General features: G+C 45.2%; 1 protein-coding gene across 1 annotated transcript in view; it reads right to left on the bottom strand.

Moving 5' to 3' along the window:
• The window catches only part of TNN (tenascin N), a 52,097-nt gene that overhangs the window by 23,236 nt on the left and 1,685 nt on the right, over nucleotides 1-27,176 (bottom strand). Inside the window, exons 2-8 of the mRNA XM_057530403.1 lie at nucleotides 26,661-27,035; nucleotides 25,298-25,561; nucleotides 21,616-21,801; nucleotides 20,171-20,260; nucleotides 10,883-11,146; nucleotides 7,246-7,509; nucleotides 104-367 (exon numbers count right to left, since the gene is read on the bottom strand). Of these exons, the coding sequence (XP_057386386.1) occupies nucleotides 104-367; nucleotides 7,246-7,509; nucleotides 10,883-11,146; nucleotides 20,171-20,260; nucleotides 21,616-21,801; nucleotides 25,298-25,561; nucleotides 26,661-27,035 (1,707 nt within the window). The remainder of the gene's footprint in view (nucleotides 1-103; nucleotides 368-7,245; nucleotides 7,510-10,882; nucleotides 11,147-20,170; nucleotides 20,261-21,615; nucleotides 21,802-25,297; nucleotides 25,562-26,660; nucleotides 27,036-27,176) is intronic.

Here is a 27,176-nt window from a genome sequence, read left to right as displayed (position 1 = left end):
CATAAATCATCAATTCTGCCACTTTTAGAACAGAAAAACAAAACTTGACCTGCCATAGACAGTATGACAGGGCTTACATTTTCAAAGAACGATGCTCCATTACCTGTCGGGGCCGTGGTGTCGGCCTTCCTGCTCTCCCGGTCCCCCTTCTGGGCCCACACGTGGACCGTGTACTCCACGCCCGGCCTCAGGCCCGTCAGGACGGTGCTGCTCTCCTCCTTCCCCACCTGAACCTCCCCGGAGTCTCCGTCAGCAGAGGTGTAGCGCACCAGGTACCTGTCAATCACGGCCTGTACCAGGTCCCAGGAGACAGTGGCCGTGTTCTCTGTCACCTGGTCGGTCACCAGGTTTTGGGGGCTGTCAATGTCTGAAAGGAAAATGAGGATCAATAAACACCATTACTAGAGTGAGATCTTGTGGCCATGCTGTTTGGGCTGGGGCAGCTTCCTTTTCTTAGAATCTTCCTATCTCACATGTCAGTTTTCAATTGTTTCATGGATGTAGACCTCTTTCTACATCTGGACTTGTGGGTTTTCAAGGAGGCAGAACAGGACAGCAGAGTGAGCAGTAGGGCCCAGAGTCAGAATAGCTGTGGCCCTGGACAACTCTGCTGCCTCTGGCTGGGCTTCAGCTTCTTGATCTGTCAATCTGGACTTCCGGTTGGATGGACTCCAAGGTTCCTTCGAGAACTAATGTTCCATGCATGCCTCTCATTTCATAAATTACTAACTTGTTTTGTGAACTTGGGCAAGGCACTTCACTTCTCCGCATTCGTAACATTGAGTTGTTAATAGTTATTGTACCTATCTCTCTGAGTAGTTCTGAAGACCAAGACAAAAAATGTCATGTACAAAGGGGCCTTGAGGGCTTCCCTGGTGGTGCAGTGGTTAAGAATCCGCCTGCCAATGCAGGGAACACGGGTTCGAGTCCTGGTCTGGGAAGATCCCACTTGCCGCAGAGCAACTAAGCCCGGGCGCCACAACTACTGCGTCCGCATGCCACAACTACTGAAGCCTGCGTGCCTAGAGCCCGTGCTCTGCTACAAGAGAAGCCACCACAGTGAGAAGCCTGCGCACCGCAACGAAGAGTAGCCCCTGCTCGCCGCAACTAGAGACAGTCCACGCGCAGCAATGAAGACCCAACGCAGCCAAAGATAAATAAATAAACAAATAAATAAGAAGAAAAGGTCCTTGAAAATATTAAAGTATCACAGTGCTTATAGGAAAAAAAAGCAGGCGGAGATAATTTTAGGGTATACCCTGTAGAGATGGGTATTATGTGAGTTAATAACATGCCCCTTACGACAGCTCCTGGCACAGAGTGGATGTCCAATGGCCATAAGCTATTTTAAATGATATCAGTTTGTTGATATTTTATGAATGTACAGGATTATGTTCCTCCATACTACACACAGGGAAGGTGCTCGAACATGTATTCACCAAGAAAATAACAGCGTTTCTTTGTTCCACATACGGGCATACCTCATTTTATTGTGCTTCTCTTTATTATGCATCAAAGATATTGCACTTTTTACAAATTGAGAGTTTGTGGCAACCCTGCATCCAGCAAGTCTACTGGCATCATTCTGCATGTGCCAATAGCATTTGCTCACTTTGTGTCTCTGTGTCACATTTTGGTAATTCTCATAATATTCCAAACTTTTTCATTATTATTTGTTATGGTAATCTGTGATCAGTGATCTTTGATGTTACCACAATTTGCTGAAGGCTTACATGATGATTAACATTTTTTAGCAATAAAATATTTTTAAATTAAGCTATATACGTTTTTAGACATAACACTATGGCACACTTAATAGATACAGTGCAATGTAAACGCCACTTTTATATGCACTGGGAAACAAAAAAATTCATGTGACTTTCTATATTGTGATGTTCACTTTACTGTAGTCGTCTGGAACCGAACTCACAACATCTCTGAGGTATGCCTATAGTTCATTGCAAAAGCCATTACCCTAAGGTCCTATCACATATATGCAATGGTACATTCAAGTGGGACTATTCTTATCTTGGTTTAGGCTGTGACCCTCAAGAAAATTGGTATTTACTTTCCAACCTGAGGGCCCACAGCCAAGGCAGGACCAACAGTTTTGTGGCCTTTGATTGACCAACCAACTCCAGACTACGACAGAGGCTGGAGAGTACAAACAGGTGGGACTTAAAAGAGTGGATTTCTTTGGAGAGAGTTACACCGTGAGTCCCATGGGTGAGAGCCAAGCCTCGAATAAGCAGTTGCAATGGGATCCCTTACGGAGCTGCTTATGTATACTCCAGAGCAAAAGTTCTCAACCAGGGGTGATCAGCAATGTCTGAAGATATTTTTGGTTCTTTCAGTTCAGTGTGGAATGGGGAGGCTCATGGCATCAAATGGGTAGAGGTCAGGGATGTTGCTAAACATCCTACAATGTACAAGACAGACCCCTGCAACAAAGAATTATCAACAGTGCCAAGGCTGAGAAACCCCAAAGCTTGGGGAACACCGTGGGCTGGTGTCTGACACGTGCCTAAAATATCTGAGAGGTGAGAAAATAGCTGGTTGTGCTGCTGCAGAGCAACAAGAGGCTGCAGCATTGCAACAGACCCATACATCTGGCTGCATGGACAAAGGATGCAGGTGTGTCCCCCATGGACCAGATGTGGGCCGAAGAAAGGAGTGCCCGCCTGGGACTGTTTTAGAAGCTGTCCAAGAGGATCACCCAGAGGGGTGAGGTGGGGTCACCTCACCCCTCACCAGAGAAGGGCACTGGAGGGCACCCCCAGATGTATGGGCAGAGGGGAGTAGGAGACCAGTAGGAGACATGCATGTATCTACAGAATCACTACAGTGAAAGAGGACAGATGAGGCGTCTCTGAAGAACACAAGGAAGTGTTCCATGAAGGGAAAGTTAGTTTTAACCCTTGTTAGGCCCCATGACAGACCCAAGCCAGCTGTGACTATTACTGTCAAGCAAGATCCCTCACCTCTCCTCCTCCTGACACCCCTTACCTCCCACGTACCAAACATAAATGGGCCAGGAACTCGAGTTTGCACTCTGGAAGGACAGTGCTTAAAGAATGGACTGGAAATACAAAAGAAGCCAAGCATGCCCCCTTCAACGGCAGGCAGTTAGCCCACAAAAGGCCCAAGCTGATGGAGAGGAGCAGGTTTAAAGTTACATAAAGTACGTACAATTGCATGGACGTAGACATCTTCATTACTAAAATAATACATATTGGAGGCTAGAAGTGACTAGACATTTGTTTAGTTTGAGCTAATAAAACGTTATTATTTCTGCATAAAACGCTCATCCAAAGAGCAGAAACAAAAATAAGCACCACAGAAAGGCTTTATTTATTTATTTATTTATTTATTTATTTATTTATTTATTTAACATCTTTATTGGAGTACAATTGCTTTACAATGGTGTGTTAGTTCCTGCTGTATAGCAAATTGAATCAGCTATACATATACATATATCCCCATATCTCTTCCCTCTTGCATCTCCCTCCCACCCTCCCTTTCCCATCCCTCTAGGTGGACACAAAGCACCGAGCTGATCTCCCTGTGCTATTCGGCTGCTTCCCACTAGCTATCGGTTTTACATTTGGTAGTGTATATATATATCAATGCCACTCTCTCACTTCGTCCCAGTTTACCCTTCCCCCTCCCCGTGTCCTCAAGTCCATTCTCTGTGTCTGCGTCTTTATTCCTGTCCTGCCCCTAGGTTCTTCAGAACCTTTTTTTTTTTTTAGATTTCATATATATGTGTTAGCATATGGTATTTGTTTTTCTCTTTCTGACTTACTTCATTCTGTATGACAGTCTCTAGATCCATCCACCTCACTACAAATAACTCAATTTTGTTTCTTTTTACGGCTGAGTAATATTCCATTGTATATATGTACCACATCTTCTTTATCCATTCATCTGTCAATGGACACTTAGGTTGCTTCCATGTCTTGGCTATTGTAAATAGAGCTGCAATGAACACTGTGGTACATGACTCTTTTTGAATCATGGTTTTCTCAGGGTATATGCCTAGTAGTGGGATTGCTGAGTCATATGGTAGTTCTATTTTTAGTTTTTTAAGGAACCTCTATACTGTTCTCCATAGTGGCTGTATCAATTTACATTCCCACCAACTGTGCAAGAAGGTTCCCTTTTCTCCACACCCTCACCAGCATTTATTGTTTGTAGATTTTTGATGATGCCATTCTGACCAGTGTGAGATGATACCTCATTGTACTACTGATTTGCACTTCTCTAATGATTAGTGATGTTGAGCATCTTTTCATGTGTTTATTGGCAATCTGTATATCTTCTTTGGAGAAATGTCTATTTAGGTCTTCTGCCCATTTTTGAATTCGGTTGTTTGTTTTTTTGATTTGAGCTGCATGAGCTGCTTGTATATTTTGGAGATTAATCCTTTGTCCATTGCTTCGTTTGCAAATATTTTCTTCCATTCTGAAGGTTGTCTTTTCGTCTTATGGTTTCCTTTGCTGTGCAAAAGCTTTTAAGTTTCATTTGGTCCCATTTGTTTTTGTTTTTATTTCCATTTCTCTAGGAGGTGGGTCCAAAAGGATCTTGCTGTGATTTACGTCATAGAGTGTTCTGCCTATGTTTTCCTCTAAGAGTTTGATAGTGTCTGGCCTTACATTTAGGTCTTTAATCCATTTTGAGTTTATTTTTATGTATGGTGTTGGGGAATGTTCTAATTTCATTCTTTTCCATGTAGCTGTCTCGTTTTCCCAGCACCACTTATTGAAGAGGCTGTCTTTTCTCCATTGTATATTCTTGCCTCCTTTATCAAAGATAAGGTGACCATATGTGCGTGGGTTTTCCTCTGGGCTTTCTATCCTGTTCCATTGATCTATATTTCTGTTTTTGTGCCAGTACCATACTGTCTTGATTACTGTAGCTTTGTAGTATAGTCTGAAGTCAGGGAGCCTGATTCCTCCAGCTCCGTTTTTCTTTCTCAAGATTGCTTTGGCTATTCAGGGTCTTTTGTGTTTCCATATATATTTTGAAATTTTTTGTTCCAGTTCTGTGAAAAATGCCATTGGTAGTTTGATAGGGATTGCATTGAATCTGTAGATTGCTTTGGGTAGTAGAGTCATTTTCACAATGTTGATTCTTCCAATCCAAGAACATGGTATATCTCTCCATCTGTTGGTATCATCTTTAATTTCTTTCATCAGTGTCTTATAGTTTTCTGAATACAGGTCTTTTGTCTCCTTAGGTAGGTTTATTCCTAGGTATTTTATTATTATTATTTATTATTTTATTTTTGTTGCATTGGTAAATGGGAGTGTTTCCTTAATTTCTCTTTCAGATTTTTCATCATTAGTGTATAGGAATGCAAGAGATTTCTGTGCATTAATTTTGTATCCTGCAACTTTACCAAATTCATTGATTAGCTCCAGTAGTTTTCTGGTAGCCTCTTTAGGATTCTCTATGTATAGTATCATGTCATCTTCAAACAGTGACAGCTTTACTTCTTCTTTTCCTATTTGGATTCCTTTTATTTCTTTTTCTTCTATGATTGCTGTGGCTAAAACTTCCAAAACTATGTTGAATACTAGTGGTGAGAGTGGACAGCCTTGTCTTGTTCCTGATCTTAGAGGAAATGGTTTCAGTTTTTCACCATTGAAATGATGTTGGCTATGGGTTTGGCATATATGGCCTTTATTATGTTGAGGTAAGTTCCCCCTATGCCTACTTTCTGGAGGGTTTTTATCATAAATGGGTGTTGAATTTTGTCGAAAGCTTTTTCTGCATCTATTGAGATGATCATATGGTTTTTCTCCTTCAATTTGTTAATATGGTTTATCACATTGATTGATTTGCATATATTAAAGAAACCTTGCATTCCTGGGATAACCCCCACTTGATCATGGTGTATGATCCTTTTAGTGTGCTGTTGGATTCTGTTTGCTAGTATTCTATTGAGGATTTTTGCATCTATGTTCATCAGTGATACTGGCCTGTAGTTTTCTTTCTTTGTGACATCTTTGTCTGGTTTTGGTATCAGGGTGGTGGTGGCCTCATAGAATGAGTTTGGGAGTGTTCCTCCCTCTGCTATATTTTGGAAGAGTTTGACAAGGATAGGTGTTAGCTCTTCTCTAAATATTTCATAGAATATACCTGTGAAGCCATCTGGTCCTGGGTTTTTGTTTGTTGGAAGATTTTTAATCACAGTTTCAATTTCAGTGCTTGTGATTGGTCTGTTTATATTTTCTATTTCTTCCTGGTTCAGTCTTGAAAGGTTGTGCTTTTCTAAGAATTTGTCCATTTCTTCCAGGTTGTCCATTTCCCCTTTTATGGCTGTGTTTCCTTATTTATTTTCTGCTTGGGTGATCTATCCATTGGTGTAAGCGGGGTGTTAAAGTCCTCTACTATTATTGTGTTACTGTCGATTCCCCTCTTATTAGCATTTGCCTTATGTATTGAGGTGCTCCTATGTTGGGTGCATAAATATTTACAATTGTTATATCGTCTTCTTGGATTGATCCCTTGATCATTACGTAGTGTCCTTCTTTGTCTCTTGGAATAGTCTTTACTTTAAAGTCTATTTTGTCTGATATGAGAATTGCTACTCCAGCTTTCTCCTGATTTCCATTTGCATGGAATATCTTTTTCCATCCCCTCACTTTCAGCCTGTATGTGTCCCTAGGTCTGAAGTGGGTTTCTTGTAGACAGCATATATATGGGTCTTGTTTTTGCATCCATTCAGCCCATCTATGTCTTTTGGTTGGAGCATTTAATCCATTTACATTTAAGGCAGTTATCGATATGTATGTTCCTATTACCATTTTCTTAATTGTTTTGGGTTTGTTATTGTAGGTCTTTCACAGAAAGGCTTTAAACCGGTGAGGAGTAAAGAAAATTTGGTTTTGGATCAACCATCCCTCAGCATGATAGTTACTTGTGCTTTCTTCATATTTATTCTTTATGAAGGTGAAGCCTTTAGGCATTAATAACAAAGCAGGTGCACAGGCAGAGAACAAAGGACAATGAGCAATAATGTCAATGTTTAAAGGCCAAACTTTGGTCTTTAACCAAACAGGACAAGCTATGCATTCTAAGAGAAGCCATTCAATGGAAGAAAGGGGTACACAATTTACTATGCAAGGATACCAGCCTGCTCATCCTTGAGCCTCCCTTTCAGCCAAGGTCAGAGAAGGAAAACCAACCTAGACGGACATCAGCTTAGCAGTGACACAGTGATGATGCATGATCCATTACCTGTCGGGGCCTTGGTGTCGGCCTCCCTGCTCTCCTGGTCCCCCTTCTGGGCCCACACGTGGACCGTGTACTCCACGCCCGGCCTCAGGCCCGTCAGGACGGTGCTGCTCTGCTCCTTCCCCACCGGAACCTCCCCGGAGTCTCCGTCAGCAGAGGTGTAGCGCACCAGGTACCTGTCAATCACGGCCTGCACTGGGTCCCAGGAGACGGTGACCGTGTTCTCTGTCACCCCGTTGGTCACCAGGTTTTGGGGGCTGTCAATTTCTTTAAGAAAGATGAAAGAGTGTATCATTTGCCAACTCTGTAATTCGTGAAAGGCCAGCACACAAACAACCAAAATGATGACCTCAACAAATTTCAGAGTCTGTTATATGCCAATGGTTGGGATAACTTAAGGGTTTAATTAAGCAAGCGGTCTGAAATTTCCAAGAATGAGTTATTTGCATTCAGACAAAGCCAATATTCAGTCTCAACTCTATAAACTTTTTCCACAAGTTGCCTTTGGATAAAAAGAATTCGTCTTCATATACAAATTTCTCCTTTACCCTGGGTTTACATAATACACTCTTTTTAGTTCCTGGCTCCTTGTACCTGAAAGCAATTATACTTCAATAAATCTGTGCAACCGCTCTAACATTTTCTTTTGGAAGAAAAATATCCCAGAAGTAGGACCTGTCAGTTCTTTCCATATAAAACATTATGTCTGAGGCCATAGAAATGGGAGACTTTTAAAGTGAAGGTATTTGAGGTCTAGGCTGATAAAAATAATCCGACTTGTAGAATCTGTCTGGGTTTCTATGCAGTTAAACTGGGTTGAAACGTGGGCTACACTATTTCCTGGTTCCTAACTTTGGCCAAACTGTATAACTTAAATCTTGGTCTCCTCATCTCTACAAAGAAGGAACTATCAGTACCTACTTCTGGGTTATGGTGAATAGTACATGAGATATTGCATAGTAAGTGCTGAAATATGAGCTCTTTTTTATTACTAATGTCATTTGAGGTATGAAATATCACTTTCTCCTCAAAAATAAAAACTCTTAAAAAGTCAAAAAAACAAGGAATTGGGTGCAATGATTAGCATGCCTTTATGATCCTGTTTCAAAAACCACCTCCTTGAAAAAAAACTGAGCTTTCTGTGATAGCAGCTGCATTTCAAACCTGTGCACCATCACTTGCCAGCTCGGCCAGGCCAGCTCAGTGGGATACACAGCCAAGGGAGGACTTGCTAGAAGGAGCACAGGACACCTGACATGAAAGACACACAGACAGCTGACATGAAAGTACCAACAATTTATCCTGGGATTCTATGCTGGCTTCAACGCCCCAGCCTCATCTTCCCTACTCCACCCCCTCACAGACCTACCCACCATAAACACCACTAAAGATGACATTATTAACATAAGTGCATATTAAGACATGACAGAAAACCAACCTGTCATATTCCCACACCTTAGGTCTCTGCATATGCTGCTCTCACTGCTAACAGCCGCACATCCTTCTAGATTCCGTTCAGGGGTCACCTATTCCTATAGGCTGCCGTGACCCCTCTTACCCCCACTTTTTTTTCAGGTTCCCATACTTCCAGGGTTATTTGTTTGCTCTGGAACATAACTCACTGCACTTTGTCTTTTTCACTTGTCTCCTCTACCCAGAGGATTGTGAATGCCATAGGAGCACAAACTGTGCTTTTACCTTTGTACCCCCAAAGCCTAGCTCTGTGCCTGACAGCCCCAGCAATACCACACCCCAGTGGCTCCCCGTGATCTGGGGTGCTTTACTTGCACCACGCCCACCTGTGAAAGGGGAAGCCTCTTCTCCATTCCAACTTCCACTGTCTTAAAAAGGCTGAGCCACATGCTCTTTCTTTTCACAGCACTCAAAATCCTAGTGAATGGAGGGCCGTGTGTAATATAAACCAGGAGCTGGTAATCTAGAGCCCATGGGCCAAATCTGACCCATTGCCTATTTTTATAAATCAAGTTTTATTGGAACACAGTCATGCTAGTTCATTTCCATACTATCTATGGCTGTTTTCTCATTTCAATGGCAGAGTTGAGCCGTTGCAACAGAGACTGTATCGTCCCCAAAGCTGAAAATATTTACTATCTGGCCTTTTACAGAAGGTTTCCTGACCTCGACTTTAAACAAATCTAGGTCTCACCATCCTTACTGTTAACTTCTCCTTCCCCTGGAGGAGACAAGGCCCATCTGGCCCCAGGAGGCTATGCAACACAAAGTGCTTCAAGGCCAAATGCAGATTAACATTTCTGTGCACTGAACGTTTGTGTCCCTCCACAAAAATTTATATGTTGAAGCCCTAACCTCCAATTTGATGGTATTTAGAGGTGGAACCTTTGGGAGGTAATTAGGTTTAGAAGAGGTCATGAGGATGGGGGCCCCCACGATGGGATTAGTGCCTTCCTAAGAAGAAGAGGAGACCAGAACTTCCTCTCTCCACCATGTAAGGAAGAAGGTGGCCATCTGTAAGCCAAGAAGAGAGCTCTCACCAATAAATGAACCAACTGGCACCCAGATCATGGGACTTTCCAGGCTCCAGAACTGCTGGAAATAAATTTCTGTTATTTAAGCCACCCAGTCTATGGCATTTTGCTATAGCAGCCCAAACAGACTAAGACACATTTTAAGAAATAAGCATGACTATCATTTATGTAGCACTCTCTATGTCAGGCACTTACATGAATTAACTCATGTAACCCTCACACTAACCCAGTGATGTAGACATTCATATGCCCCATTTTACAGACAAGAATCTGAGGAACAGAGGCGAAGCAATTTGCCCCAAATCACTCAGCTAGTAAATGGTAGAGCTGAGATTAAAACTTGGACAGTCAAGCTTCTGAAACAATATTCCTAACCAATTATCAGCTTCTCTGAGAGTCTCTACACTAATTGTCCACAACAAAGGCCAATCAATAAGTGAATTGTTTTCTATGATTCCTGCCAACTGTTTGGAACCTCAAGTGGACTCCAGAATTAGGCTTCTCTGAACTCAAGGACAGTGCCAGAGGAGGTTTTAAGCAGAAGGAATGTCTGGGATACGCCCCCATGCAGCCTCAGGACACCCGCAGGCCCCAGCTGAGCAGAACACAACTGGATGGAGTAAGGGAGCCCTCACAGTTTCTGAAAGCTTCAAGTCAGAATTGGTACATTTGGTAAATGTTGACTCAAGAGGGAAACCATTTCCATGGTCTGAAAGAGAGCTCCAGGTTACAGGCAACATGCCTGTACAGTCACTGCAAACTGAGATGAGCATTCAAATTCACTGTCAGCCAAATGTTTTGAGTTTTAACGTCCAAAACATGAAAATTAGACAGTGTTCCTCTACTCCAAGGGAGTCGCATATGGAATTCCAACCCAAATAAGTATGACCTTCTGTATCAAATAAAAAGGATGGTCTCTTTTGCTTGAGGTTAAAAAGGAAAAAATTCATAATTATGAAATTTGAAATTGCTTTTGCAACCCCACACCCCCACACCTGCAAACAAAAAAGTTGATGCTAGGTGGGCATCAGCCTCCTGATTCAAAAATCAATCTTCTCCTTGCCATGAGGAAACCTGTTTATTCAGAGATGGGAGACAGTAAGAATGAGAGAAGACTCCCATCCTTCTGTTACCTGTGAGGGCCTTGGTGTCGGCCTTCTTGCTCTCCTGGTTGCCCCTCTCAGCCCACACGTAGACTTTGTACACCTCTCCCGGCTTCAGGCCCGTCAGGACGGTGCTGCTCTGCTCCCTGTGCACAGCTGTGTCCTTCGTCTCCCCGTCAGTGGAGATGTAGCGCACCACATACTTATCAATGACAGCCTGGACTGGGTTCCAGGAGACCATCGCTGTGTCTTCTGTCACTCGATCAGTGACCACATTGGTTGGACTATCAATTTCTTCATAAAAATATATGAGAAAGAAAAAGTAGAGAAGGCATCTGGCTGGTCAAGATCACAAATGTTTCAAGATCGAGTGCATCTGGGTGACCTGGTTCCATAGTCTGTGGAATGCAAGAGGCCCTCTCCATCATCTGTGACAGGTGGACAACTGGCCTCTGCTTGAACCCTAAGCTGAGAAAGGTCTTCCTGATGGACTTCCATTTTATAATCACTGAGCATGTTAGAGAAAACTCCTCCAAGTGTGGCCACTTGAAGTATTACTCCTTCGAGTATGTCTACCCTCGGTGGGCATATAGAATACACCTAATTCCTCTTCCTGGACACCATCCAGCAAGTATTCAAGAATAATTCTCATTCTCCTTCCTAATTCTCCTTTAATCAAACAGCTTCACCTCACTAATTTATGCACTTATAAGCTAAAAACTATTATATTAATTATATATATTATATTATAAACTTATATTATCAACTTCCCAACTTCCAACTTATAAAAACAATTATATTATATCATATCATACTATATTATGTTATAAATTTATATTATCAACTTCCTAACTTCCAACTTAAGAGTTTCTAGACCTGGCACTTACATCTAAACATGCTCTTGTCTTTCCCTTTTCAGAGAAAAATTCCCCAAACTCAGTTCATTCATTCAACAATTCACTGAGCATCCATCCCATGCCATGGCCATGTGATGGCACTCAGGAATCACCAATTAACAAAACAGTCAGAAATCCCTGCTCATGCAGACTTTATATTCTAGAAGCACCAACCCAGAACAAAATGCCCTCCATGTCCCAGACACTTTACCCCCCAATAACATAGCCTCATCCCACAGTCTCAGAAAAATCCCTAAGTTTTTCATACTTGTCCCAGTTACCCAAGGGGCTCTCAACCTTTGCCAACATTGGACACCTACTAAGTACCACCACCAGAGGGTCTACTTCAGCATGTCTGAAATACGCCCTGATATCTCTATTTTAAAAACAAGTAAGCAAAACTCTACAGGTGATTCTGATGTACCTCAGAGGTTGAGAACCTTCACATTAAGCCACATCGCCCCCATTTTTTGCATATAATACATGTCCTGGATCCACCAATTATCCTTGTTATATTCTATCTTATGGATTCCATTTATAATTTAGTCTTTCATCCAACATGGCCACTTTCCTTTCCAGCTTCTTATCATTTGCAAACCATCTGAGTGCAGCCATCAAGGTCACTAATAAAGATGCTTGCCCTGAGAACCCTACTTACAAATAGATCGGGATCCTTTTGAGTAAAGACACACAAAAAAGTCTCTTACTGGACTTCCCTGGTGGCGCAGTGGTTAAGAATCCGCCTGCCAATGCGGGGGACATGGGTTCGAGCCCTGGTCCGGGAAGATCCCAAGTGCCGTGGAGCAACTAAGCCCGTGGGCCACAACTACTGAGCCTGCGCTCTAGAGCCCACAAGCCACAACTACTGAGTTTACGTGCCACAACTACTGAAGCCCGCGGGCCTAGAGCCCGTGCTCCGCAACAAGAGAAGCCACCGCAATGAGAAGACGGTGCACCGCAACAAAGAGTAGCCCCTGCTTGCCGCAACTAGAGAAAAGACCACACGCAGCAATGAAGACCCAACACAGCCAAAAATAAAAATTAAATTAAAAAAAAAAAAAAAAGCCTCTTACTCTCAGAAACCTAAGCATTTTTCTTCTTCCCTATCTTGCTGTAGTTCTCTTGGCCAAGAATTTTCCAGCAGAGATGTTACAACTTTACATAGCTACATTCTTTAACATCAGCTACAATGCACCTTTCTTAAGCACAGTGGCTATGTTTTATTTGTGTGCAAGGAAATGAAATACATTCCATCACCAGAGACAGTGCATATTTTATTTAATAAATCAACTGCCATTTACTGACCACATATTAAGTGCCAGGTGCTTTTCATATATTACTTTAGCAGACTTCATAGCAACAACATAAGGCATTTATCAGATTCTCCATGTACTAATTTGGGAAATTAATAACGGTTACCATTTTTAGATCACTAATTATATGCAAGACAGAGAGATTAGATAATTTGCCCAAGGTCACACAGACAGTAAATGGTAGTCCCTGACTCATTGTTTAAACAATCACTGAGTGCCTACTTGGAGCTGGGGACTCATCAGTGTTATGAGTTATGTCCCCCGCTCTTTGCAAAGGTATATCTAAGTGCTAAACCGCAGTACATCAACATGTGACCTCATTTAGAAATAGGGTCTTTCTAGAGATAATCAAGTTAAAATGAGGTCATTAGGGTGGGCCTGATCCAATATGACTGCTGTGCTTATAAAAGGGGGAAATTTGGACACAGAGACAGACATATACAAGGAAAGACAAGATGAAGACACACAGGAAGAAGACAGCCATGTGATTGCAGTGCTTCATCTACAAGTCAAAGAACGCAAGGATTGCCAACGAACACCAGAGGCTGGAAGAGACAAAGAAGGAACACCTTGAGCTGTCAGAGAGAGTGTGGCCCTGCTGACACCTTGATTTCAGACTTCTAGCCTCCATAACCGTGAGACACTCAATTTCTGTTTTAAGCCACCCAGTTTTGGGTACTTGGTTATAGCAGCCCTAGGAAACTAATATAAGCAATGAAGAGAATAAAGACTCTCTACCAGGGAGCTTACATTCTCCTGGAAGAGTCAGACAATAAACAAGCGGGGATAGTATTGGGAAGCTCAATAGGGCAAGGTAAAGGAATTAGAAAGTGAGGAACAAAAGATATTTGTGATTTTAGAAGAAAGGTCAGCGAGAAGGTAACAGCTGAGCAAAGACTGAAATGAAATGAGGCATTGGGCCATGTGCAATCTGGGGAACCTCATTCCAGGCAGAGGGAGCAGCAAGTTCAAAGATCCTGCTCCATGTATTTGGGGAACAGCAGGAGGCCAGTGCATCCGGACAGAGTAAGTGAGGAGGTCGAGTGGCTGGAGGTGAGGCCAATGAGGTGAGGAGGCAAGTGGATGCCTTTGAAAGTCATTGTAACAACTTGGCTTTAGCACTGAATGAGATGAGAAGCTTCTGGGGGGTTTTCACAGGAGAATGACATGATCTGACTTGGTTTATAAAAGGACCCCTCTGGCTGCTGCAGACAGTACAGACTATTGCAGGTCAAGAGTGGAGGTCACCTAGGAAGCTGCTACCACAGTTTATGTATGAGATGACAGGAACGTGGACAACTGTGGCAGATGAAAGTGGGCTGGGGAGATTTCAAAGACAGAGCTGCCAGAATCTGCTCATGAATTTGATGTGGGCTGTAATGACTTGCTGGTTTGGGTCTTTAGCAATTTGCAGAAAGGGGTGACCATTTACAGAGATGGGGAGATCTGAGGGAGGGCAGGGTTTGCAGTAGAAGCTAGGGAGAGGAATGGGACCAATGGGAGAGGAATGGGACATATTAACTGGTAGAGCCAAGATCTGAACCCAGTCCTATCTACCAAAGACTACACATTTCCACCTTATACCACTATAGGCTAAGAGGCACTACCATCGGCCTCTTCTTATGGAACTACGACCACTACTAAGAATGATAATACTAAACTACAAATAAAATAGATAAAGTATGATCTGAAAATTTCTTGTGACCTGAAACCCAGAAGCACTAGTGGATTGGAACTTGGAGTGGCAACTAGAAAGAGGAAATGGTCCCAGACTGTTGCCTCTGGGAGACAGGGGCTGGGCATACCTCATACCCACTTGGTAGAGTGGGCCTCTTGGGATGAAAAGGCAGTGCAGTCAGAACACAGACACCAACAGGGCCATGTCCTGGGCCTCTGGGGGCTCGAGCAGGCTCTAAGAGGATGCTCAGGAAAAAGTGTACACAGCAGGGGAGGGGACTCCCACCTCATCCCCGTTGCCCCTTTCTGTGCATAGCATGATTCCGCACATGACAGGGAGGTAACGAAGAGAGCCTCCAATGGTGATATGTCAATAGGGGGAAACTGGTGCCAAATCGGGAGTGGGGACATTTGGACTGGAAAAGTGAAGATGGGGAACACCCAGAGAGTCCTGCCTCTTGAAGTCCCAGGCCCTCATCCTCTCCCGCATCTGTACAACCCGCAGTCCCAGAAGTGCCTCCCACCACCTCTCCCTGCCCCAGGTCAGTGCGTGCCACCACGGCTGCCAGGACGCTCAGCACAGGCCCACGGCTTTGAAGGGTCAGGGCTGCCTGTGTGTGCAGCCCTCTCAAGATCCATCACATCCACCTGGGTGGATGGAGGAAATATTATGTTATTATTAGGAGGTTTGATAGAGTAATGTATGAAAAGTTCCTGGCACATAGTATGTGGTCAATCAATGGCAGTTGGGTTTTTTTAGACACATTAGAGTTTTGTAGGTTATTTGCAAGAAGTGAGCTTATGTAACACACCTTTTCTTAGAGATAAAAAGCACATAGGAATGGACATGAGATGAGGGGCTACCTCTGGGGATTACACAATTTAGCTCTGTGGCAGCCACTATAGTACTCTAACATCTGGGAAAGCAGAGATCAGAAAGATGAGAGAATGACCCTCAAAGAAGAAACTGAATGTTGTCTTTCCATCACTTTCTATGGATTGAGGCCAGTCCTTCCCACTTGGCTGAACAGGGATAAGCTGCCACCAGTGATTGCGGGAACCGATTCAGCAGAGTATGGATTTCTGACACAAGGCCTGATTTCTGGCACATAGCCCTGAAGCTCCTTTCCCTGCCAACAGTCCCAGAACCCCCAGGAATGGAGGAGAACCAGGAAAAGGCATCTTGGCTATGAAGAGTGAGAAGGTAGGAAGGAAAAATAGAATCATACCATGTCAGGGTTACAGAGACCAAGCCCAGAGAGGAGATGTGACTTCTCCAAACCCATAAAGCCAGTGAGAGGCTGGGCCAGCCTGGAACTCAGGACTCCCTGCCCCTTTTCTCTCAACTCCCTAACAACAACGACAACTTAAGTCAACAGGAGGCTCTTCAAAGAGCTGCTCTTCTCCTTGATAAATTTCAGGATGGGAATCAGACGCCAAGATACAGATGTAGAAGGAAAGCCTGAGTGATACTGTGACCCCGCACAATACGCCGCATCATTGGAAGAAGCCAGCTTAGCAGGACCAAAACCTCCCTCTCTGCCAAGAAGGAATGTGAGGATCATAAACAGTTTTTGCCGTGGAACAAAGTCTTCCTGTAGCTGCAGCAGCTGGCCAGATCCTAGAGGAGTCCCAGCAGCAGCCTCAACTGGGAGACAGGCCCTGCCGCCCCGGCCCCAGCTTCCTCCTCAGGCTGCAACTTCCCACCTGCTGGACACTAGCTGCCCTGGTGGGACCTTTCTCAGGTCCACTGAGGTTAGGGAGATTTAAAACAAGATTTAAGAGGCTCGATAGGTAGGATTCACTTTTGAGTGCATGTATTGGAATAAAGGTAAGCCCCATGTCAGAGATTTAATTTACAAAACTGAGGATACAGAAAAGGCTAATTAAGAGCTCTAGACACATCAGAAAAGATTATTCCACTTTATAACAAGATTCACCACAGGATTGGGTAGGGCACGGCTGTCCTCAAGTCTATGCTGGCAAACCCAACAGCACGGGTCCACACTCCAGCCCGTGGCCACAAGCATTAGGAACAGCCTTCTCCATTCGCAATGGCCACTTGTGAGTCACCCAGTTGGCGTAGTGGAAAATGGAACAACCGAGGTCTGAAATCCATCCATGAGGATATTATGGGTTTGGAGGCAGAGATGGGGAACAGGGCCTATGCTACTGGTTTGAAGGTGAGTTCACGGAAGAGGTGCCTCTGGACTATAGTAGCTATGCTTTCTCAGGTCTCCTCTACTGCTTTTCATTGTGGCAATAAAATTACTCAAAAGGCACCATTTGTAGAGAATGTACGCAGAGAGATCAACCCACCTTCCTGCTATCCTCTAGCTTTGCTTCTGGAAAGCGAACCTAAATTCAAATGCCATTCACTAGTTCACTCTGAATCTCCTAAACTTTGTAGGCTTCAATTTTCTCACCTGTGAAATGGGAATAATAATGCTTACAATGCTATTAGAAGGACCGAAGATAATGTTTATGAAGCCCCACGGTACCTAGAACACATAAATGCTACAGATCCTCATTGTTTTTCAGCTATTGGGTGTATGTGTGGGGAGGCTGTGAGAGACAGGAGTTCTGAGTGTTGACAGGAGCTCATCTTGAAACATGAAGGAGTTTGAGAAGGAAAGTTTTGGGGGCTGGGCCATTTCGAAATGAAGCATTGTGTTTGGGAAGCAATAAAAAGTGAAAAGGATAATAAGAGTCGCCAAAACTTCTATTTCATAACATAGTCTAAGGAGAAAAGTTCTGAGAAAATTGTTAACAAGTCAATATGCTAGGCTGTATGCTCTGCTGTGCGTGGCAGCGTGGGAGATTATAACAGAGCAAGCGGTCCTTTGTTTTAGACTCACCATGGAAAGGCATGAATTATAGCCGTGATTAGAAAATCATAATCATAAAAAAAATAAGAGAAGGGACTTGAAACGCATTTAGTCCAACCTTTCATTTTACAGATGGAGAAATGAAGAATAAAGGGATAGCATCACCTCTTAGTTAGGGGCCTGCCTCTCTTGTCATTTGATGTGAAGTGGGTGTGACAGTCTGATGGAGGAGTTCAGGGACATTTCTCCCTGGAGACACTGGCCTGGTCGGTGCTTGCTTCTCCGGAAACTGATCTGTTTCTAAAGCCTTGCCTGTCTAGAAGTGCCTTTCAGTGCACTTTGAGTTTGTTAACAGGGTGAGCATTTTCAATCAAGCCTTTCACTTTCGTGTTATTATTTCCACTGAGTGACTTGTTAAATGGAAAATACTTGAACTGTGCCATTTCCTCCCTGCACGTGCTTATGCCATTCTTATATTCCAGTGTGTTTTTCCATCTCATGGAATGCAAAACACCTGGGGAAAAGAGACATTCTTTTTTTTTCCCCTTACATTAATTGTCTAGCCAGGTTTGAGAGTGTTTCCTGACCTTAGAAATTATTGTGTCTTTTATTTTCATGTTGGTAAGACATATAACACAAATTTATTTGCAATCCAATAAAATATCCCATCCTGCTTTTAGAATAGAATTGACAATAAAAAAACATTTCTTGAATGCTCATCTTCTAGTTGGGATAATATGCTTGGAAGGTTAACTAGCAATTCAAGGCCATATGTAATTAAATGCTCTAGAAATTCAAAGGCAAAGATGGCTGCCATTTAATATTGTCCTAGAAGGCCTCAGTGGAGCAGCCAACGTTGGAGATGACCCAGAAGGATGAGTGATATTACTGCTGTGAGCCCGTGAAGGGCAGGGACCAGGGCTCATCATCTTTGGAAGTATCTAAAGGGCTTGTGTCCCTAGGACCCAGTGGTACTCTGCAATTAATGTTTGCTGAACTGAATTAATTGATAGCTAGAGATAACAGTGGAGAATTTTCTAGGCAAGGGTAACAACACGACCAAACCCACGAGGTAGAGATAAGCCTTCTGTGTTAGGGAGCCCCAAGAACAGTCCAGCTGCAGGAAGGCTTCCTGTTGGGAAGTTTTGAGAACAATGGCCCAGGTTGGAGGGGCCCACAGCGGCCAAGATAAAAGAAGTCTATGTTATCCAAAGACAATGAGGTGTCACAGAATTTTTTTTTTTTTTAGTTAGGGAGTAAACAGTATGAAAATTAACCAGAAATAATGGACAGAGAAGTAAAAGTAGGCGGCATTTTAGTTTTGGGTCCACCAAAGTGGACATCCTGGGTTCAAATCCCAGCCCTATCATTTCCCGGCTGGGTGACCTTGAGCTTAATTTCTCCAAGCCTCAGTTGTCTTATATGTGACTTGGAAATAATAATAGGACCTACCACACAGGATTATGATGCGAACCAAATGAGATAATTTATGAGAAGTGCTTAGTGGTATAATGTCTGGTGCATGGTAGGCTCTCAATTAATTCAAAGCTAAAGAGAAAGGCACTAGAAGCAAGGAAAGACTTGCCATTTTCCAATTCACCAACGTGTTTCACTAGTCCACCATTCAGGCAGGCTGCACAGTCTATACTGTATGGTTGAAAATTAAAGTATATTTTATCCTTTATAATTGCCCAACTCTATAACTCTTTCACACTCCAGATATGCAACCTATTAGGCAGCTGAAATAGTGAATTCAATTCTTGCACCATCTCACCCTTATTCTCACCACCCCAACCAGCTACTGCCAGGACTGAACTGAAAAGAACTACAAAACTTTTCAAGGAAGTCTCAAAATTCAAAGATCCCTTCTTTGCCAGCTCCAAGGATTAGCCTCTAGCAGGTGGCTGTAGGCTCTAGATCACCACCTCCCGACTCAACTTGGCAGGAGCACAGGGTGACTGCAGGAGGCTCACAATTCAATACAGGCTCAAGCACTGCCTAAAAACTAAAACTTACATAGGATATCTTGCATATATAACTACAAGGATTTCAAATTCTTTTCTGATTAATAAATTACAAACTTACTGTCGAATGTTACTGATTTATAGCAACGTTTGTCACTGTATATTTTCTCAATCTGCAGATGCTAAATCTATTGCTACTCCCATGTGAAAGTCTTTAATATCTTTTGACATTTTGAAGCAAACTCCCTGAGTGTGTTTGTCATGAAAACACCACAGGAATGACAAGAACAAAATTATAAATCACCTGTCTTAAGTAATGTGGAGCTGTGTGCCTAGGTCCAAGATAATAAATGCCTTAAAAATAACCCAGTGATTGAAGCTATTAAAATAAGCAGAAAGGTGTTGGAAATGGCCTTTCCCCTTGACTCCAGGATCCTGGAGGAGATCTTCAATGGCAAAAAATATTTGAAATAGAAGAAGTTTGCTTCCCCTCTCCTGACCCCAAAAAGATGTCAGTACACAAAGAGACAGGCTGTCTCTACACACAGATCCCAGAGTTTTTATCCAAAGAGGAGTCAGCCCAGAAAATATCAGAACACAAACATGAGATGCATTCATAGTGCCTCCCCGTCGTTCTTACCTGTCCTGCCATTCAGGAGAATCGGCTTGCCCTCGAGGTCTCCCCTCATGGGGACGACTGCGATCTTATATTCTGTTCCCGGCTGCAGACCTAGAAACAAGCAGCCAGTGCTGGGTGTGAGTACAGGCTTCAGACCCTCAAGCCCCAGCACTGCTCTTCCCCAGGATTTCTCCTGTGAGGGTGTGGACAGCGCTATGCTTCTCTCCTCAAGACTACAATCTACCTAAGGCAGCTAAAGAGCTGCAGGACCAGTGGAATACGAGGCATCATTGCGGAGCTTATCAGTCAGGAAGCGCAGGCCAGAGTGGATGAGATGAAGTTAATGGAGTTCCAGTTCCTTCCTTGGACCACTGAGAACTTATTTCCCAATTGTATTTACAGCCCAAATGTTTTTCTGCTCCCAACAATCCTTTTCCCTCAAAAGTTTCTTTCCTCCGCATTGTAATAATTAGCTTAATTTTTCCCTCTTTATTTTCTTTGCTTTAATTTGCCCTTTCTTTTTCTTTTTTTCTTTATTTTTGTTTGTTGTTTCTCTGTAGCAGCAACTTGAATGATTGTTCCTCATGACACAAATATTCAGACTCTGGTGGTGAACTGCAGGCAAACAGCAGCATGTATGAGGCACACACGTGATTTGCCACCCCACAAAACATTGAGAACCCCAAGATGACCTCTCAAGACAGGATGCAGGGAGTAGATGGCAGGACAAGGCCCCAGAGGAGGACTCACCGTGGAGCTAAAAAGCCTCAGGGCCCCTCACCTGCACCAGCCCCTTCCAAGGCCATGTGCTGAATTGGGTATTCGTGCTTGTGTATTACTTTTCTTAAAGAGGACACTGAAAATTGTACAAACTTCAGGTGTCACAAAACATTACCCAGCCCTACGTGGCCCCGTTCTGTTTGCAGCCGTCTGATTTCCAGCTCTCCCAGAGTTAGCTCAGTCACTGGGATAGGAGCGCCCTACCCAAGGCCGCCTAGCTCAACTCCTTCCACGTATGGCACTGAACAAACCAACCTCAGTTAACCAATTTCTCTCTCTCTCTCTCTCTCTCTCTCTCTCTCTCTCTCTCTCTCTCACACACACACACACACACACACACACACAGTTCTTCCAAAAGGAATGTCTGTGTCCCATCAAATCCACCCCGAGACACAGACAGGGGCTTCCAGAGGGTTAGCTGACTTGGGAGAACATTTCAGATGTGTAATCTGTTACCCAGGTGCTCCGAGCTTCCAGAGGCAGTGCCGGAATGCTGGAGCAGAGACCTCGGGCCCCCAGAGTGGGCTCACCTCTGGGAGTTCCCAGGTCAGGGTTCAGGTGATTCCCAAGGCCCCAGGACCCTCTGTGCACACCTGAGCGCTACAGATGCTGGTCCCCTCTGCACACACTGTCCCCGCCTCAGCATCCACCAGCAAACATCTCACATCCCCAGTGTTGGCTCTTACCCGTGATGTCGTACCGGCTCTTGGGGTTGCTGCTCTTGGGCACGCTGACCTCGGCCACCTCTTGCCCTGTCAGGGGGCCATACTGCAGCTTGTAGTAGTCCACCCTGGTCGGGGGGTTCTCCCACTCCACATCGAGGGAGTTCTCAGTCTCATCCGTCACCCAGGCAGTGCCAAGCACGGCAAGATCTAGGGCAGGGGTCAGGGAGGGCAAGAGAAAGCAGTGACCAGCAGGGGCCCACAGGTCTGGAACAAGACACTGGCTACCAGGTCAGCTCCCTTTCTTGACACACTGAAAGCAGGCTGCAGCCCCAGGACACAGTCCTTAGAAGGTGTCCGAGAACTACCAAAGTAGCAAGTAATTGTTGGTTTTCACATTGTCCGTGGAGGATAGACTGTCCTTCGGGAAAGCCTCTTCCCCATCCCACTCCATCAGAGGCCAGGCAGTCTTCCCTGTCCCTGCTGCTGTGGCCAAGCCCTGAACCTCGGCTCCTAGGCCAGCCATCCAACCCACTCGGCCAGGGTTCACACTGCTCTGAACTAAACACTCACCCTTTAGCTGCAGAGCCCCTGCCCCCCAGAGGCTCAACCTCAGGATGAGAAGCCCAAGGCCCCTCCATGGAGAGTTTGGGAAATGCATTTCAAATTTTCTGGAGCGTAACACTGGTAATACAACCAGCTCTTTCCTCAGTCTCCCAAAGTACAGCTCCTTCCCCTTCTCTCAAATTCTCCTATAAGGATTAAACATAGGCAAAACTATAAAGTAGGAGAATTTTAAGTTGGTCCTTCTGAGTATTCTTCCTGCACCTTCTACCAAATTTTAGCACCTCCACCAGGTAGCTGGTGTCCTCAGCTGCCCCACCGGTCCATCCTGTGAAGGAAGAGACTTACTGTGCACATTTACTCATAGTAAAGTATTTTTTTTTAAGAGAGTGCAGTGTTTTATTTTATTTTATTTGTACTTTGGCCACGCTGAGCCAAACCCAGGGATCAAACCCAGGCCTCTGCAATCCTAACCACTAGGACCAGGGAACTCCCATAGTCAAGTATTAATGGCTAAATGTTCACCCCTCCACTCAGAAAAAGATGAAAATATAATGCTTATTACAAAGGAATGGATCGCTGTTGTGGCTCTGTGGGAAGAACCGTTGGGTGGTGTTGAAGAGGGGCCTGGGGTCTCTGGGAACACTCTGAGTTCCAATGTCCATATCCCAGGCCGATGTCACCTGGCCTGAAGTTTGGAACAGGAAAGACAAGCCCCCAGACTTTCAGCCTCGCCCCCTTCCTCACCTCCAGTGCCTTGGTTCTGAAGGTGTTCCCACCAGACGGACTGACCCCTTGTCAAGGACGCAGGACAGAGAATTTGTGCATCAGTCAAGGGGTGAACTCTACGCTCTCAAGGTCCCATGGCTCTGAATGTTTCTGATTCCCTCTGTTATGGATAAAGAAACTCACGGAGCGTTTTCTCTGAAGCACTCCTGCCCAAGCTCTGCCTTCTACCTGCCCGCCTCCAGGTTCTTCCCTCAAAGATGGGAATTCCTTGAGGGAACAGGTCAAGAGGCGAGTAATGAAAGTGACTCAAGGATTACAGAAGGGGCCCTACATGGCTCACAAGTGAAAAAGCAGGAACTTAATGAAAATGTTCAAGATGATTATGGGGATAAGTGTCTCTCCGGCTGAGGTTCCCTGGAAGAGCAAACCAGAATGGGTTTCACTTGAATCAGATTAGAAAGACGACTTCACGGTCACAGGATTTTACAAGTCCCTAGAGCAAGAAGCCTAGAGGGGTTGCTAAGACTTCCAGAACAGGTGTCTCGGCTCTTCACTGAGAGGCTGTGAGCCCCGTCCTGTCTAAATGCAGAGGCAGCCACAGACAAAAATGGGGAAAGAGAAAAGGAGCCCGACGGCTGGGAGCTGGCCTGGCTCTCACAGGTGGGCCTTGGTGTTCTCCTGTTGAACCTAAACAATTCCACAGGACATCAACAGCAGACAAGGTGCTCTGTGGCCATGCCAAATTAAGACCAAACAAGACGATTCCAAGATCACGTCTGCACCCAGGCAAAACATGAACGAAACATTGTCCAATTCACAAAAATGACTAAACATCCTCCCTCCTGACTGGTATGAGTGACTGTTCCTTTTATACCAATGACAGCTTTAGTCTCCATCTAGTCTGCCCTCTTTCTAGATAAGATTCACTAAGATACCAATCAAAGGATTACTCCCAGTTCCTGACAGCATGCAATCCAAAGCAAATCCCTGTTTCCTTAACTCTTCCCCCAAATCACCTAACACAAGCCCAACTTCTACACCAGTCCCCTCTTACACTGTCTTACTGAGACACCCATGGTCCCCCATGGTGTGTGTGCTCCGATGCTGCAACAATCAATAACCCAACTTGTTCAACTACAGGGGTGCCCTGAGGGGTCTTTGGCTGGAGGGCGTTGACAAAGGCAATCACAAATTGCCCTCCCAAGCATGACAAGTCCTTCGTGGCTCTTTCCAACACTGAGCTATCCCTACCCTATTCTACCCTTACCACCAAAAAGGACAGGCAGTCTGATGATTCTCCAAAGACACTGCATGTCAAAGGCCCATCCACCTGGATGTCCCTGGATTTTCCTCAAGAGTTTAGGGCAAGATGGAGGCAGCTCATTTTTATTAGCATCTAGAACAGTGCCTGGCACAAAGTAAATGTTCAATAAAGTATGCTGAGAAAAGGAATGAATCTGAATCACTCAAACAACTAGGTTTCTCCAAACCCTTGAAGATCTAGGCTGCCTCAAGTACTTTCATGAGAAAATAAGAATTTCTAAAGAATAAGCAATGATGTTTGTTCTTCCAAGCATTTTGATGGCATTTAGTGGTGCCCTGGAGACTCCATCCCTCCAGATCCATCCTCCTTCCTGCTCTGTATCCCAGATTATGACCTCTACAAAATGCATTAGCCTGGTTCCCTGGACCTCTGGTTTCTGGTCATGTTCAGCCATTGAGAGTCACCAGAAAAGGGCAACTGATCTCCTTCACTCCCTCCTGGTGGGGACACACTAGATTGCCTGCAGCCCTCTACCATCAGGCAGCCCTCTCCTAAAGCCCTTTCTGGGTCCCAGTACCAACTTCCATCCCCTGCCCCTTCAGACTGGGGTGGATCCCCACCGATGCTAGTCCTAGAGTGTTTCATCATCCAAACCCTACCTATACCTCTATCAATAACCTCTTCATTAAACTTTCTTCAGCTACCCTGTTTGTACCCTCTCTTTTCTGCTGAGATGAATCTAATTGATACAGGTGACTTCAGCAGACCCCCATCCATACCAGCTTGATCTTGCTGAATGGTCGCAGTGGCTCAGTGAGGGCCTGCGGATGCAGGTGTACTCCACGGCTGCCTGTGTGTGGGTGCAGGGCAATCAGACCTTACTAATCTCAGGGATGGAGAAGATGCTGTGAGCCCCAAACCAGCAGTCTCCATCACTGGTTTGGAGGCCCCAATAATCATGGAGGAGAGAGAGAGGAACAAGAATGGAGACTTTTCTTCAGAACCTAGGATTGCAGCAGCTATGTTTTCCAAACCCCAAATCAGGGCAATGGCCTGGGGTAGTAGAAGAGTACTTGTGAGGACAATGGAAGAAAATGCTTAAAACAGAGCCTCTACTGGGAAACCTGGGGCATCTGGCTGCTTCCTCACCTGTGGTGGCGAGTAGATGCTGTGGGCTGCTGGAAATCTCTTTCATCACGTTGCGCAGGGTGACTATGTACTTGGTTCCAGGCAGCAAGCCAAGGATCTCATAGCTGTGCTGCTCCTTGGGCACTTGGATCTGCTTGATAGAGAGCTCCTTCCCCAGTGGGTAGTAGCTGAGGAGGTAGTGGTCCACCTGGCTGAAGGGCTCCCAGCTCACCAGCAGCGAATCCTCTGTGCTTCTGAGCAGCTGCAGGCCCTGGGGGGAGACCACTGCACACAGAACAGGAACAAGCATGCAGACGGTGAGGCAAGAAGGGTGGAAATCCATAGCCAATACGTATTCATTGAGCATCTACTTTATACTTAACACTATGACGGTGGGTGTGGAGGATACAAAGCCTGTGTAAGGCACCATTGTGGACCCCCAAAAGTTATTATCTGGTTAGGAGTTAATATTGACCCCCTATGTTGCCAGAGCTGCTCCAAGTCTTTGTTCAAAACCCTCCAACCTCCACCTTTAGCAGGAGTTAACATAAATCTTTAAATTAAATGGTCCAGGGATGAGACAGGAGGCTACAAACAAACAAACAAACAAGATGGAACCAGCTGGGACCAAGATGGTGAATCTGACCTCTGACAGACCCTGAGTTTCACTCTACCCTGATTTTACTACATTAGCATATTAAATGACACACCTACCAGCAGCCATGACTGGGACTTTAAGGACCAAAAAAGGATGAAAAGAGAGTGGTTCCCCACTCCCTCGAAAAAGCACTGCTCCTTCTCAGGCAGACTAAAGCATATGCCTCCCCACCATTGGCCTCACTCCTACTCCCTTTGTCTTTACTCATTAGGATTAAATCTCTCTTGCCAGGTGTGCGAGAAGTTGATCTGTGAACTTAGTTCCCACTTCTCCATTCTTTGGCCACTGAATAAAGCTTGTGCTTTGTGGATTTCAGCTGAAGTTTTGTTACCAGCTGTAGAACCAGAACCCTCCCTTAACCAGGCAGAGAGCCTCAGCAGGGCTAAGGCCCGAGCAGGGGCCATAAGACTTCATTCAGTAACACCTAACACAGGCACACACCATCAGGTAAGACTATGGCCCTCAAACCAGCAGTATCAGCGTCACCTTGGAACTTGTTAGAAATGCAAGTTCTCGGGCCGTCCCTCAGACCTGCTGAACCAGAACCTCCGGGAGGGGCCCAGGAATCTGTGTTTTAACAGGCCCTCCAGGGGACTCTGATGTAGGCGAAAGGTGGGGGGGGGTGCCCTTCTTAGGACAAAATGTAATTGATGTTTAAACGGTGCCGTGGGGACCGCCGGGCCAAGTTAAGAAGAGAGGCGGGCCAAGGCGCTTCTCTGCTCTCACCCTGGGCGCAGTCGAGGCCGGTGAAGCCCTCCTCGCAGTAGCACTCGCCCGTGTCGCAGAAGCCGTGGCCGCTGCAGTCGCCGGGGCAGCGCCGCTCGCTGCAGTCCTCAGACGTGAAGTCCTCGTGGCACTGGCAGACGCCGCGCACGCACACGCCGTGTCCGCTGCAGTTCTCCGCGCAGGCGGGGTAGGTGCAGTCGGCCCCCACGTAGGGCTGCTCGCACAGGCAGCGGCCGTCCACGCAGCGCCCGTGGCCGCTGCACGCGCCGGGGCAGGCGGGCCGCTCGCAGTCGGCGCCCTCCCAGCCCTGCTCGCAGTGGCAGCTGCAGGTGTCCGGGGAGAAGGTCCCGTGGCCGCTGCAATGGCGGCTCAGACCTGCCCGAGAGAGGAAAACAGTCAGCTGGGACTTGAGGGCTCGTGAGCGGGGAATCTTCTTCCCTGGGGACCCTAACAGCAGGCTGGTGATTTCAGGGTCCTGCACGGCTCTTTCTGTGGAGGAGGGTAGGGCCTATGGGG

The sequence above is a fragment of the Balaenoptera acutorostrata genome, chromosome 1 (assembly GCF_949987535.1).
Source record: "Balaenoptera acutorostrata chromosome 1, mBalAcu1.1, whole genome shotgun sequence".
NCBI lineage: Eukaryota > Metazoa > Chordata > Mammalia > Artiodactyla > Balaenopteridae > Balaenoptera > Balaenoptera acutorostrata.
This window is presented reverse-complemented; position numbering and strand designations above follow the sequence as displayed.